This window comes from Seriola dumerili, unplaced genomic scaffold (genome assembly GCF_002260705.1).
Source record: "Seriola dumerili isolate Sdu_G_001 unplaced genomic scaffold, Sdu_1.0 BDQW01000273.1, whole genome shotgun sequence".
NCBI classification, from domain to species: domain Eukaryota; kingdom Metazoa; phylum Chordata; class Actinopteri; order Carangiformes; family Carangidae; genus Seriola; species Seriola dumerili.
The window spans coordinates 942,648-958,679 of NW_019174528.1; the positions used below are offsets into that span (position 1 = coordinate 942,648).

At 43.1% G+C, this 16,032-nt stretch overlaps 1 protein-coding gene across 1 annotated transcript; it reads right to left on the minus strand.

Annotated features, from left to right (window-relative positions):
* Nucleotides 1-13,459, minus strand: ints8 (integrator complex subunit 8). Its single transcript, XM_022757296.1, has 28 exons — nucleotides 13,322-13,459; nucleotides 11,914-12,052; nucleotides 11,529-11,703; nucleotides 11,214-11,354; nucleotides 10,546-10,617; nucleotides 10,368-10,419; nucleotides 10,098-10,277; nucleotides 9,744-9,851; nucleotides 9,439-9,591; nucleotides 9,206-9,306; nucleotides 8,683-8,824; nucleotides 8,300-8,370; nucleotides 7,990-8,165; nucleotides 7,747-7,877; nucleotides 7,502-7,612; nucleotides 7,214-7,418; nucleotides 6,906-7,027; nucleotides 5,073-5,257; nucleotides 4,905-4,938; nucleotides 4,759-4,818; nucleotides 4,269-4,330; nucleotides 3,325-3,443; nucleotides 2,773-2,876; nucleotides 2,195-2,245; nucleotides 1,588-1,661; nucleotides 1,438-1,502; nucleotides 1,278-1,321; nucleotides 1-790 (listed from the first exon to the last, which is right to left on the minus strand). Exons 2-28 carry the CDS (start codon nucleotides 12,044-12,046, stop codon nucleotides 674-676), a joined length of 2,988 nt encoding a protein of 995 aa, XP_022613017.1. The 5' UTR covers nucleotides 12,047-12,052; nucleotides 13,322-13,459; the 3' UTR covers nucleotides 1-673.
* Between the last annotated feature and the right edge of the window lie 2,573 nt (nucleotides 13,460-16,032).

Sequence of the window (16,032 nt, forward strand, 5' to 3'; positions counted from 1 at the left end):
GACACGGAGGACACGGAGGACAACAAGATTATGACCCACTAACAAAGACTGAGACGGACATGAAAACAGTTTTGATGGGAGTTAATTTGACGCTGGAATCTGTCGCTGAACCTTCACCCAGGATCATGTGTCTACTTGATAGAATCTTGGCCAAAGCTTTTTATGTCTTAAGATTTTAGAAACTGAATCTGAGCTTTGATTCAGAAAAGAAATGTTTTTTTAAAAATTGTTATTTGCTCTAAGTGATGTTATTTTTAGAAAATGACATTTTAACACTGACTGTGCAATTGTTTCATTCTGAAGCATATTAAATATGTTCAGATAAAATCTTTTAAAACAACTTCAGGTCTAAATATTGAGCAGGATGCTGTTGGAGCCGGTGAGTTAAATCTAAGCTAAATGTAAGATGGAAACACTGATGCTCAGAACGAGGGTGCTCTTTATCTCAAACCCTGATGAAGCATCATCTGAATAAAGAGCATCGTCTTCAGTTCGTCTGTTTCTCAGTCAGTTTGTAAAACTCAGGGCATTACACGGTCAGTAACTGATTTTGCAATTATTTTCAAACGAGTGTACAAATGAACTGTATTTATATAGAAGTTTATTTTCTACCACAAAATAAAAAATATACATCCCACCCCCCCCCTCAGTCTGACGGTGGTTCACGTGTCTATTAGAAATACAGTTTGGCCATGGCCTGCAGGAATCTCTTCTTCCTCTTCTGTGCAGCCAGCTGCAGCACCTCCTCCGGGTTACTGGTGTTCAGCTCCGTCTGTCCGATCGCTTTTATCTGAGGAGGAAGTGAAGAGGCAGGAAACAGTTAATGCAAACAATACACAAACCTGTCTCTACACCAGTGGTCGGCAACTGGCCCGCCAGCAAGAACATCTGGCCTGCTGGATTAGACAAGATTTTTAAAAATAAATTAAAAAAAAAAAAGATCGCCATCTGAGCAGCAAGTTAGCTGCAGAATCACTTCCTCTTTAGCAATTTTGCCTAAAAAATAAAAGCGCAAGAAAGTCTTGGTTTTTTTGCAGCAATTCTTTATATCAAGCTATTGTGAGGTTTTATTCTGAAAGGAGTGTTGCATTGCTGCGTTTCTGAGCTCACCAACAGCTGATATTATTGGTTGTTAATCAAAGGTCGGCAACAAGCTACTGTAAAAATAAACATGACAGATTTTTACTTTTATTTTGAAAAAAAAAAAACAAATCAGTTTATTTTTTTCACGCAGCAGAAACACGACAAACTATGAAATGTGGGTTTGAACGACTTACAGCTATTTGTCTCTTCTCAGTCTCGCCCCGTTTGTGGTGAATATCTGAACTCGCATTAAGGAGAAGAAGAAGAATCAGAGCGAACTGGAGTTAATATAAAGTGTATTAATGTAGAAGGTTAACACCTCCTCAGTGTGGAGACGACTGACAGGAAGGATACGTGTGAGGTACTCCAGGATGGTGACGTCCCAGATGTAGTCGTAGAACGAGTCCATGGCGTCGTGACTGTGGTGACGGAAGGAAACATTACAGATGTTTCAGACCAGCTGTTGGTGGTTAACGATGTGACGCGTATCGTGCCACGACTCACCTGTTCTGTTCCTGAAGAGCTTTGAACGCCGTCATGTAGTCGACCTCTCTCAGGAACTGGCAGAGCACGGCGACCTGAGGGCGACAGGTGACGAGAGAAAACCAGTTTCACTCAGTCAACTTTCTTTTTTTACTGAGTTTAAACAAACAGAACGACATACAACACCCCCACCCAGACAGCCGAACAGCACACACAACAAAAAAATTAATTAATTAATTAATTAAAAATAAAATAATTAAAGTAAGTAAATAAAATTAAATAAAACTAAAATAAATTAATTAATAAAAAAAAATAACAAAATAAAATAAAATAAGAAATATTGACAATACTTCAGACTGAATAATGCTGACAAAGCAAAAATAATTAATTTAAGAGAAAAAACATTTACATGAAAATTTACATCAAATGAGGTTAAACAAAACACTGTCTCCGGTCTGCTCCAGGCATCTTTCATGGGGGAAGGTGATCTCCCTGCACCACTGGGTTACACTCGGCGGGGACGAATCAACTACTTTCTATATGTGACTCTGAGGCTGGAAAAGTCTTGACACCATGTTTCTATCGGGACATTAAAACGAGCAGGTGCTGAGAGCGTTTCACCTCCTACCTGTGTGTGACAGTTCATCATGGAGCAGCACTTGATCATCCTCTTCAGAACCTGCAGAACAGACAACGTGTCGTCAGAGAACTGATTCATTTCAAAGGACAGTTCACATATATTTATATTTATTCTAATTATTACGGAGGAGGAGGCAGAGGAATAACTAGACATGAGACACAGAGAGCAGGAGAGAGGGAGGGAGAGAGAGGAGGCAGCGCTAACGAGGCTTTGTACTAACGACTATTATACGACTCTACATGTCAAACAGAGGGAGTGAGACATAAAGTCCTGCCTCTGATAAAAGTCTGTGACGTTCTGGAGCTGAAGTAAATAAAGACTAAACCATCGTGGATCCAGAAGGAGGCTGTTGATCTTTTTACATCATTGTAATTTATTCAAAGAAGAACAGAAACTAATTTAAGTTTCTCTGGATTTGATTAAAAGGAAAAACTCATCAGTGGGAGAAAACTTTTTTAATTTGAATTCCTTGCTGTTAGCAGCAGCTAGAAAACTTTATTTTAAAAAGCTTGGTTTCATCAGTGAGACTGTGAGTGTGTGTGTGTGTGTGTGTGTGTGTAGGTCACCTGGTCGGTGTAGACGTCGGGCGGCACAGGTTTGGTGAAGAAGTCGGAGCTCACGGCTCCAGCCTGCAGGTAGAGGTTCAGGGCAGCAGAGTACTGATTGGTCACTATAGAGAGAAGAAGAAGAGGAGGAGGAAACATCTGGATGAGTGTGGAGTGTTGAAATGTCTCCTGAACTGTTGTTTATCAGCCAGATGTTCAGTGTTTGTTTCTGCAGCTTCTCACTGAGTCTCTGTGGTTCGTGGAGTTTCACCCTCATGAGTCTGTCATCGGCCTGATTTCACAGTTTAATGATCATGTTCACTTCCTGCTGAAGTTTACCAGGATTTAATGCTGCTGCTTCACATTAAAAGCCCTCCTTTCTTCAGTTTTCATTTTAATGTGAAAGATTACCGAGCAATTCAACCACTAAAAGTGTAACAAGAAAATAAAGATAAAATATTTGTCTCATGTCTTTGACTGACCCTCATCAAACAGTGTTTTAATACAAAGTGTACGTGTCAGTCTTCATCCGTCCTCCGGAGCGTCTCCTCTGACTGAGCTGCAGTTTCTTACCAAAGTAGATGTCGGCCTGTGTGATGAGCCACGACTGGTTGTTGGGGTTGAGGGTGAGAGCGTAGGACACCAGCTCTTTGACCGTCACAGCCACAGCCTCCACATCCACCGCCTGGATGCTGCTCAACACACAGCATCATCATCATCACCATCTTCATCCTCATCATCATCATTACCACCATCATCATCATCACCATCATCATCATCATCACCATCATCACCATCACCATCATCATCATCATCATTACCACCATCATCATCATCATCATCACCATCATCATCATCATCACCATCACCATCATCATCATCACCATCTTCATCATCCTCATCATCATTCATCACCTTCTTCAATCACCATTCATCACCATCACCATCATCATCATCACCATCTTCATCATCCTCATCACCATCACCACCATCATCCTCATCATCACCATCACCATCATCATCACCATCATCATCATCCTCATCACCATCACCATCATCACCATCATCACCATCATCATCACCATCATCATCATCATCACCATCACCATCTTCATCACCATCATCACCATCATCATCACCATCATCTTCATCATCACCATCATCATTACCACCATCATCATCATCATCATCACCATCATCATCATCATCACCATCACCATCATCATCATCACCATCTTCATCATCCTCATCACCATCACCATCATCATCATCACCATCACCATCATCATCACCATCATCATCATCCTCATCACCATCACCATCATCATCATCACCATCATCATCACCATCATCATCATCATCACCATCATCATCATCATCATCATCACCATCACCATCACCATCACCATCATCATCACCACCATCACCATCATCCTCATCACCATCACCATCACCATCATCATCATCATCACCATCATCAGTAGAAAACCCACAGTTTCAGTAAAACATGTTCTTACTTGGGGAGTGTGGATGGCCAGATGGAGAGATGTTCAGCCGTCACTTCATTTACAATATCGTCCTGAAGAAGAAGAAACGTTTGATCATCATCTCTTTAGATTTACTGTCAGTAAAACACATCAACTTGTTTTTATTCCTCCTCGCCGGCGACACTCAGAGCGGCAGCCATTTTGTTTTTTAGGTTGTCCGTCCGTCTCATTCCCGTGAACACGATATTTCAGAAATTCCTTGATGGATCTTCTTCAGATTTAGAACAAACATACACTTGGACTCTCATGGTCAAAGGTCAAAGGTCAAGGTCACAGTGACCTCACAAAACGCTTTTTAGCCATTACTCAAGTCTTCACACAGAATTTATGACAAACTGTCGCACTAATGGTTCATATATTCTGACGCTGGATGAACAGGATGTGACCTGGAACTAGTCTGAGTGGCGGAGGCGGGAATTCTGGTTTTCATATATTTTCATAGCTGAATTTTGACTCATACCCTCACGATGCTGTGGAGCCTCACAAACAGTGAGATGAGGGTCGTCAGCACCAGCGGCTCCTGTGAGAAACCAGATGAAACTTTAACCTTGACATCGTTGAATTAAACTGTAATATTTCCTCTGTTTCAGTTTGTTTTATACTTACTCTGAGTTTCTTGATGAATGTGATGAATTTGCTCCTGAAACAATGAAAACACACCGGAGTCAGTGTCAGTGTCACACCCTGAAGCCTCAGGTGTGAACAGGTGTCAGTGAGTGTGTGTGTGTGTGTGTGTGTGTGTGTGTGTGTGTGTGTGTGTGTGTGTGTGGGCGCCTGTACAGGATGCACATAGAGGACTCCCTGTGTTTAATGAGCCCCACTCTGCCGTCGCTGTTCCTCTTGTGCTGGATGGACACACTGCAGATCTGAACCACCACGTCCCACAGCTCCTTGGCCGTTCGGCGACTCTCTTTAGGACCTGGGAGCTCTTTACACGTGGACGCCAGCAGCTGCCCGAGCTGGAAACGGAAGACACATCGGTCTTTAACCATCAGATCCACCAGGATCCAGAGGACGCTCCATCATCACCAGCTGGGATTAAACCCTGTCTCACTGTTTCCAGAGCAACTAGTCTGATCAGTGGATCACGTGTAAAATGTGCATCACATTATCTGCAGGAGTATTCACTGTTATAGAAGGTCACAGGGATCAAACACCATTTTGCTTTTCTATATTTCTCATTACAATAGAGATGAAACGGTTTTCGGTTTCACGCTATATCACAGTAGACGGTTAGTGTCACTGTTTAAACTGTGGCTGATTACTGTGGCTAATTACTGTGGTTAATTACTGTGGTTAATTACTGTTGTTAATTACTGTGGTTAATTACTGTTGTTAATTGCTGTTGTTAATTGCTGTGGTTAATTGCTGTTGTTAATTACTGTGGTTAATTGCTGTGGTTAATTACTGATGTTAATTGCTGTTGTTAATTACTGTTGTTAATTACTGTTGTTAATTGCTGTGGTTAATTAGACTAACGGGAGGTTCTGTGCGGCAGCAACAGTCTTTCAGACGCGGGTTTGTTATGTGTCAGTCAAACATGGCGGAAGGCAGAGACAGCTTCTAAAAACCGTTTCACACCAAAGTTAGCAGGTAAAAGAGAAAAATAAATCGCGGTTGACTCCTTTTACAAAGTCGCACGAGTTGGACTTTCTGCTGTGATGTCACATGACCACAGAGACCCAGACGCAGCAGAGACATTGAGCTGTAGCCACGGTGTTTCTGATTGGACAGGTGACAGGTGACAGGTGACAGGTGACAGGTGACAGGTGACACGTGTGTCTACAGTGTCCAGTGTTGTGCATGAGCGTTCACATTTTTTAGTGAAGCTCAACTGAACGAATCAGTTTACAAATGATGATCGTGAACGTTGAGTGAACGCCGCTCACGTCTTACGACAGTTTTACGACACGCCACATGACATCTCCATAGACACGGCCCAGCTGGGCTGGTGCCAGCGGTACAGACGGTACAGACGGTACAGACGGTACAGACACATCTACCACTGCTGAAGCCGGTTTGTTTGAGCATCTGAAGCAGTTTAATGTCTGATTCTTCAGTGGTTTATAATAATCCATTTAGTTTGGGAGTGGCAGTGATTCGGCTGATGGATCAGTGGAAGGAGGTTCTATTGTAAAAGAATATAGGCCTTTTTTTATTTTAAAAAAATGGAACAAAATAACATGAACTAGTTGTTCTGAAGTGTGAAGTGAACACAACGCTGACTGAGTCTCTGTGAGACTCACAGCGGGAAAACAAACAGCTGTTCCCTTGTTGACAGTTGGACATGATATTAGTTCAGTGTTTAAATACAAACAGTCACCTGGTGAAATGATTTCAGGTTGTTTTATTACTTTTGAACATTTTTGTGGAAACACTGATAACTGATGGTTTTGTTCACTATGATCGTGACACTACATTTCTACAACGTGACCATCACATGGGTTAAATGAAGCGCTGAAACAAGGAGACGTGACGTGTGATCCCTCCATCTTGAAATGTTTTGTTCTTACAGCTCTGAACAAACATCGACTTTTAAACACTTTAACTCAGTGACATCATTCACCTGCCGCTGGACTTTAAAGTAGAGACGAAGAGACTTCTTACCTTGATGTACGGGTTGTTCATGACCAGAGACGGCGGCACCTGCAGAGTCAGGTAGTCGTTCTCCCTCCAGTTCAACATGAAGGCGACGCACTCCTCCCCCACCACCTGACGCAGAGGAAGGTCTGCACACAGAAACAGTGTCAGTAACTTACATGTTCCGTTATGTCGCAGCAGTGTGTAAGTTGTGACGCTGCTCACCTGGAAACAGTCTCATCTAATGTTCACATGCATCCAGAAGTGTTTTTCTTTCGCCTGATAGTTCTAGCTTGCAGCAGCAGGGGGCGGGGTTTACCACACAGTCCACTCACCGTGAATCCTCATCTCCAGGTAACCTCTGACCCTGCTGACCAGGTCGGGGGGCGGTCGCTCCTTGCTGCCCTCGGCCGCCATCGTCTCGTGAGCTCGGACCTCCAGCAGCAGCATCTCGTTCAGCATCACCTGCCGCAGCTTCGGGGAGAACTCGGTGACCAGCTCCAGGCAGGCGGAGAAGAGCTGCCGAGCGTGGGCGAAGTCCTGAGACGACAGGAGGACGAGGGGTTAATATTTCTACTTTCATTTCAAAGCATCACTGGGATTCGCTGCTGACATCATCAGACCTTTATGGAGATGCAGTGCAGTCCTTTGGCCATCAGGATGTAAACTAGGTCCTTGGTCAGGTTGTCTTTGATGCCGAGGATCACGTTGATGTAGTCTGGAGGAACCTCCCACTGCACACAGGACGAGGCGCTTTAATTATCACACTGTGTTTGTCAGAACATTCAAGACGAGACAAAGAAGACGATCCTGTCTTTGACACTAGCACTTGAGTTTTTTTCTCCCAGTCTGTTGTGCGACCTCTGACCTTGCTGTTGACCCTCCAGAAGGGTCGCTCGGCCATGCCGTGGAGCTCGATGAGAATCTGTCTGATCCTGCGCGGCTCCAGTGAGAGGATGAGCTGCTGCTCCAGCTGCCCGATGTTCACACTCGCTGAAGCTGCCGGAGGACCAAGTTAAATATCATCAATCACAAGCTCAGAGACGCGTCACATGACCGGAGGCGTTCTGACAGGAAACAAAGGGACGTCAGGAAAGGTTCAGCTCCGCACCTGGGATGTCATAGAAGGAAGGCAGAGGTTTGGCGCTGAGGTTGATGGTGGCCGACCTCTTCCTCATCTGCTCCACCAGGACCTTCCTCTCCTCCTCCCTCAGCAGCTCCATGAAGAGCTTGTGAGACGACACCACGAACACCAGAGGCAGCTCCTCCAGGCTTTCACACAGAGTCCTGAGGCAGAGGGGTCAGGATCATCGTTAGAACGGATCTACTGGAGAAGACGCTGCGTAGTGTCTCTTATAATAAATAAAGGTGAACTGTCCCTGTGTCTGGACTTGGCAAGAAAGACAAGATGCGTCACTCACTTCATGAAGTGGGCCATGTTTCTCCTGGATGTCTCTGATGGACGCTCCTTCTCCAGAGAACGTGTGCAGACCTGCCGGACGAAGAAAGCTGGAGTCAAATGTGCGAGAACTTTACCACCATGAGAAAATGTCAGATCAGTTCTTACCTCACGTGGAACTCCTCAAACCTCAAAGACACTTTTTATCAAACAGAAATTAGACCAAATTTGACACAGATGGTTCATATTCTCTCTGACTCTGGGTAAACAGGAAGTGACCTGGAACTATAGTCTGAGTGGCGGAGGGATACGACCACGAGGAGGTGACTCTAGTTTTTCCTAATGCTGGGATAAGGGATAGTTCAGACTCCTTTGATCTAATTAAGGACTTCTGATGCTGATTACCTCTAAGATGAAGTCCACCACTCGCTTGCTGGGCTTCAGCAGCAGCTGCTGGAAACGAACGCTGAGCACTTCTCCCTCCACAGCGTCTCGCACGGCGTTACAAACACACAGCTTGTGGCAAATCTCGTCCAGACCAGATTCCCTGCAGAGGAGCAACAGATTCTAAAGACGAAACGTATTCATCACCAGAAAGAGTTTCCTCGCTCGCTCGCTCGCTCGTCTTGTCCGCTGTTTGGTTTTTAAACCAGTTTCATTGTAATTAATATTAATATCTTACTGTAACTTATTATGATGAAATTCTATGTGTTTATTGTATTACTGTATTTAGGATGTGCGCTGGTCGTGTTGTTGCAGAACAAACTGCCTCAAATAAAGACTTTCTATCTAAGTGGGTCTGTGATAATCTTATTTCTAAGGCTTTTACCAAAACTGTGAACTCAAGAAAAAGGAAGTGACAGTGAGTGATTCGCTGTGAGCAGAACCAGCAGAAGAGTCCTGGCTCTGGACTGCAGTGTGCTCTCACCCCTGCTGGACTTTGTACAGGAACTCCCTGAGCACAGAGCGTCTGAACTGGTTTGGTAAACTGCGGGTCACGTTGTCCTTGATGAAGGCTTCGATCACGGCCTGAAGACAGGAAGTGGAGATGACACGTCATTCACAGGTTCTACATAATGTAAAGAAGTTATATAGAAACACTAGAGCTTTAATGTCAGCGCTGGGTCCAGGTCTGGGTCTGGTTCCGGGTCTGGGTCTGACCTTGTGGTCTTGCGCCCTGATCAGACTGTTGATCTGGTCGTAGGGGCTGGTCTGGGAGTCCGAGGGGTCACAGTCTCCGGTCAAAGCTCTGCAGGCGTTCCAGTATCCAGCCAGACGCTTCTCGTCCAGGTGAACGTGAACGGTCCAGTCCAGCTGCAAATCAAGATGAAGAAGAATTCCTGAGATCCACAAACTGCTGTCACACAGAACCAGCATGGCGCCGTCAGCATGATCAGGGTTCAAACAACACATGGCTGCTGATTTCAAAATAAAAGCTAAACGTCACAAAAAACCAGTAACTGCACCTTCTTCAACAGCTCCTTCGTCTGTCTGAAGTGATCTCTGGCTTTCTCGAAGGCCGGCTGGTCTGTGCAGGCTTGCTGGAAGAAAATACCTCCCAAATCATAATGCACCTGAAACACAAGACACGTGTCACACCAGTCACACCACACACTGGAGTCCAGCTCACCCGCTTCATAATCACTTATTGTCAACTATCAAAATGAAACAAGATGCTCGTTCTCTCTCAGATTCCTGCAGATTCGATGCTGCTAACTGTCACTTCATGAATCCACAGACGTATTCTAATCGTTCTGTTACTGACTCTTTAATCTAAGACTGATCTGAATCTAAAAAATATTCCAGTGTGCTCGTCCAACCTGACAGTGCAGCTCATCGGCGCTGATGCGGAGGCCGGCGGTCGAGGACTCGGTCTCTCCGTTGGCGGCAGCATCAGCAGCGAGCAGGTCCAGAGTCCTCAGGGTGTGAACGTAGAAGTCTTTCTTCAGACGCAGAGCTCCTTCCAGGACGCTGATGGAGTCCGCCGCCTGCTCCTTCAGCTGAGGAGGGAGAGAGGGACGGAACAGGGTTCACTGAAACTGTTTCAAAAACCTCAATCTGTCTGAATCTGTTATTTCAGGTTAACTCACCACAGTGAGGATGTTTTCAGTCATTTCTTTCTCCTGCTGCACAATACTCAACCTGAGACAAACCAGAGGAAACCACTCACTCATGTTTTCATGCTATTCACACACACCTTTCATTGAATCTACACAGAGCTGAGTGTGTGTATTTGTTCTGTAACAGGGAGGAAGCAGCAGAACCCACATGTTCATCTGGTGAGGTCCAGGTTTGGTCTGTTTCTCTGGAAAGCTGCTGAGCACGATGGTTCTGATGGCCCTTTGAAAAGGTTCAAGAGAAGACAACATTTCAAAATTCTTTGTTACGTCACATGATTTAATAAAAACAAACAAAGTGAGGACGTGTGACGTGCTGCTGGATGAGTCTATGATGAGAGCGATGTGTTTTCTTTGGGACTGAATCTGCCTCTGGATTCTTGTTTCCTGTCTCCCTCTACTGCAATAAAAGCATAAAATCCTGAACGAAATGTGGACAAATGTATTTATTACAATGTGTGAAGTGTTGTTATTTATCTAAGATGAAAAAACAACAGCAAGTATTTCACAACAATCACTGTGACTGAAGTTTCTGCACTGACCGTCACATTCTGCATCCATGTGTCACATTTAAAGATCTTTTTGAATATTTGCACAAAAACCAGAAAATACGTCACTGTTGATTTATATTGATCAAACCTGCAAAAACATTGTTGTGACTGTTACTCCTCTATGACAGTGTTTCCCTCTTACGTCTACATTTTTACGATGACTGAAGCCATTTAATCTCTCTAAATCAAGACAGCTGCAGTTTCACTGTAAACCGAGGATTTGACTCCAGTTCAGTCGGTGCATCTGATCCGGTCTGTTCTCACTCACCAGCGGTTGTAGATGATGACAGCCATGGCGGTGGTGGGGGGCAGAGTGGAGAGGTCCAGGTCCACATGTTTCACCCCTGGTGGCACTTTGCTCACACACAGGAGCTCGTTCAGCAGCATGTTTAACACCGGGATGGTCAAGCTGACAGAGCAGAGGACATTTTTAATTTTACTTTCCTGTCAACTTTGTATCTCCAATGTTCTGGAAGAGAAGTTTTAGCATTTAAAAAATAAAGCTGAATATAAGAGAAATCCAGCCAAAGATTTGTGGAATTACAATATGTCACCAATGTTGTATTAAAAAACACACACACACCCTTTCTCCAGTACTTCCAGATCCCACTTCATGTGAGCAGCGACCTTCAGAGCCAGCAGCTTCAGGGTGCGGTTCCTGCGGTTGTCTGCTGGAGGCTGCACCTGATTCTGCTCGTTCACTGACGGCTTCGACGCCTGCTCCAGGAACTGGATGATCAGCTGCACCGGTAACGGGTCTGTGGACAGAGATTTAATTAAACACCAACAGGCACACAGCCCTGAAATGTGCCACTCATTATTTTAAAAGCTAATTTTTCTGACATTAAACTCTCGAGCTACAAATACCACAATAAACTCTCCCGTTGTTTGTATCTGGCCATTTATCCACAGGAGTAAGACATGTTCATCACAAAACTAACTACACATGCCAGGGTACCAGCGCCGACCTGGGTTTGACTTCTGCAGGTGATTCTCCAACAGGCTGCCGTCCAGGAGGAACTCAAACCATGAAGTCTGAAGGGGGGTGCTGGGCCGACTGCTGGTCACAGCCGCCACCCGGTCTGCTGCCTCAGCACTCATCCTCCCCTGGTGAACCGGGAGACAGATATGAAAGTTAGTTTCATTTCTCAACACATCACCACAATCCTAATGGTAATAAGCAATTGTGGTTGAAGTTGGAGTTCAGTGTCCTGAAACAAAACAGTGAATGGAAGCTGAGCACATGCAGTATCATGTTTAGACACAAGGTTAGTTCACTCTTCTTGGACAGAACTACTGACTCTGTAGAAACAGTTCACTGAACAATAATATCTCTGGGGGAACTTTGTCCAGTCACAGTGCTGTAATCAAGAGGTTATCTTCACCTCCGGGTTAAAACATTAATATAACAAATTAATGCATCAGCAATAATAATACAATAATATAAGACAGAAAGGGCCCAGTCTGCAAACTGATAGATACTTTTATTTTGATGATTTAAGAAGCGTTTCATGTTGTTGTTAATACTTCTTTGCTTTTAACTGATTAAAACGTTTGGAAAGCAGGAATCATTTCTTGTATGGAGTATATTTACATTAAAAGGTAATAATATCTTTAGCTAGCTTTAACTGGACGTGGCTCTGGATGTTCTTTGGTTTGTTTTTTTCAATTTTAATTGTGGTATAAAAACAATACTATAGATTTTATGGTGTAAAAAATGTTAATGGGCAGATTTTCTATTGAAAACACATGACAATATTATGTACATTTTCTGTATATAAATATAAATAATACTCAAGATTCATCTGTCAGGGTTAGTTATAAAGTAGCTATAAATACACAATTAGCTAGGTGGCTCCTTATGATAGTAGAAGCTTCAACAATTATTCAATCAATCGATTAGTTGATTGGTTCTTGCTTCTTACGTGCGAGGATTTGAGTCTTTAATTTGTCATGTATGATAATAAACTGATCATTTTGTGTGTGTTGGTGGAATAAAACACGGTATCTCAAAAGATTGTGGGAACTTATAGCGAGCATTTTTTTCTCTACTTTCTACTTTTTTAAAGAGAGAGAACGATTCATTTTTAATAGAAATAATTGTTAGCTAAATATTCATGTTCAGTTCTGTTATGGCATGGGGATGTTTAATGTCAATCATTTTTAGTCCCGACTGGGCGGGGCTTTCAACTTTACGCGCCGGAGCTGTGGGAGGAACTGAATCAAGGTGGTTCGGGCTGCCGGTATATTTAAATCAAGCGCACCCTTCCAGCCTTTCTCTGCAGTGTTTAGAGCGAACACAGTCTGAGCTAATGTTTTAGCTAACTAGCTAAACTCTACAGCGCGGGCCGCTCATATAAAGACGGATTATCTTACCTTATCAGGCCAGAATGAACAAGCAGAAGATATAAGTGCTAAATCTGAACGAAAATCTCAAAGTAAAGGGCGGGAGCAGCTACATGGACTGTTTAGTTCTCACATAATTCATTCTCCGCTTCGCCATCTCTCCGCCGTACTTCCGGTTCCTCTGCGTCACCAGGGAGACACACAGTGCGCCACATTTGCGCATATTTATACTGTCTGAGTGGAAGAGAGCGTCAATTAAACCAAATATTACGATACAAGCGTCACACTGAATAATATTGAACAATCAGTGTTTCACCCAGAAATAAAAAGAAAAAATAAAATTGAAAATTACGATAAATTACGAGTTACGATAAAATGCGGTTCCCAGACGGCAATTAAATGTTAAAAAAGTTTTTTTTTTTTTTTTTTTTAAATAATGTACATATTAATATTATTGTTGAAAATAAAAATCGATATTGTGAAATTTGAACAAGTAACACTGAAAACTCTTATTTCAAACTTAAAATTGAAAATATTGCATTTATACTGTTAAATTGGAGAAAAACAAAAAATTCAAACACTTTTATAAGATAAAACAGTAACTTTAGGGAATGAGAGGAATGAGTAATTGACAAAATTCTAAATTAAAACACTTAAATGGGGCGGCCTGGGACAGGTTGGTGAGCAGAGGCCCCTGGAGCCAAACACTAGAAATCACAAGAAATATTTGACAACAGTAAAAAGACATTCGAAGCAGCACATACTTTGTAAAAAAAAAATAATTTGAATAAAATGCTAGCACCTTAAAGAGATCAATTTTGTATGAACTCATACACAGTTTTATTTTCCTTCAGTAAATCAATAAAATCAATAAAAACCTAATATTCTCTACATGGCCGTTTGGAGACTTGCACGATAGCACCAGGAAGAATTTATCACCGAATACTTCAGGTAACAACCAGTGGGGGGGGGGGTCAGGATGATTGATAAAAATCTTAAGACTGGAACATGGCAGCTGTAAGGCATCCACATGAAGAGAACGATGGAGCAACAAATATGAGCAGCATCAGAAACACACAGGTCACAGATATTGTTTCTATTGTCCTGGATAATTCAGTTCCATCATGCCAGGCACCATGTGAAATTATATTTAAAGCATGGAGCTGATATCACAAGTCTGTTCTGTGTCCAATCCAAGATCCAATATATTCACTGTCTGACAGTCGACCACAGGAATAACATGACTGAGGGCATCCGATCCGAACAGAGATCTGCTCTCATTTGCCCACTTCCCTTTTGCAGAACACATCGCACTATAAGCAGCACACAGAGAGGCAGCTTCCCCATCACAGCTCAGCACAGACACATGCACTGCATGAGTATTTCTGTGAGGAAACAAAGGCAGAACGTGACGAGAAGCAGCTGTGATTGACAGTCATTTTGTTTAGGTCTTAATTAGCTCTTAATCACCATGTTAGCTTCACATCAATAGATAACCGTACGACCTGAACATGTTGATATAAATTCATTATCAATGATCATGATTTGAGATCAAACTATTAGTGCTTAAGCAAGACATAGTTACCACATCATTTAAGGATGAACTAGAATCACCTCCTCGTGGCCGTATCCCTCCGCCACTCAAACTAGTTCCAGGTTAAATCCCTGTTTATCCAGAGTCAGAGAAAATATCAACCATTTGTGTGAAATTTTGGCTCACTGTGACCTTGACCTTTGACCTTTAGCCACCAAAATCTAATCAGTTCATCCTTGAGTCCAGGTGAAGGTTTGTGCTGAACCTGAAGAAGTTCAGTCCAGGTGTTACTGAGATATCGTGTCCACGAGAATGAGACGGACGGACGGACAAGCTGAAAACAAAATGGCCGCTCTGTCTGAATAAAAAAGGCGGTGATAACTAATACTAGTATGTGAAAGTCTACTTTCTTTTTTGCTGTGGTCTCCTTGGAAACAAGACTCTGATTATCAGAAGGTCGTGAGACATTAAGCTTTTAAAAACCTACATTTGTTATTTCAAGGCAACAGAAAAATCGAATCATTATCAGACTGAGTCTTAAAAATAAACGTGTAGGCAAAATTTGATTTGTGATCACAAGATAAAAACCCTAAAGATATGTCAGTAAGCACAGCTGCTCTGTCTCAGTCACCTCCCTTCATCAGTAACAGTAACACATGGCTTATAAAACTACAGTACAGTGATTCATATGGCAAACTCCACCTTCAACAAGGTCCACGTGTTGATTCAAACAAAGAGCAGCTTCACCAACACACGCGCACACACACACACACACACACACACACACACACACACACACACACACACACACACACACACACAACAACAGGAGACATATATCATCAGCAAGGCTTATAAATTACTGAAGCGCAAACTGAATTCAGCGAGTGTGTGTAAGTGAGTGCAGAGTGAACCTGTTTCACTTTCTCAGCCTGTTTATTTAGCAGATTTGCCTGAACCAGCTCAGTGAACATCACCACTCACAGAAAATAGCAANGCTGCAGTCCTCCGTGTTAACATTGTGGACATGATGTGAGACACTGGAGAGAGGCCGAGCGAGGCTCAGTAAAGTGTAAAGTCTCAGCAGGGAGAGAGAGAGAGAGAGAGAGAGAGAGAGAGTGAGAGAGACAGTGAGAGAGAGAGACAGTGAGAGAGAGAGAGAGTGAGAGAGTGAGAGAGACAGTGAGAGAGAGAGAGAGAGAGAGAG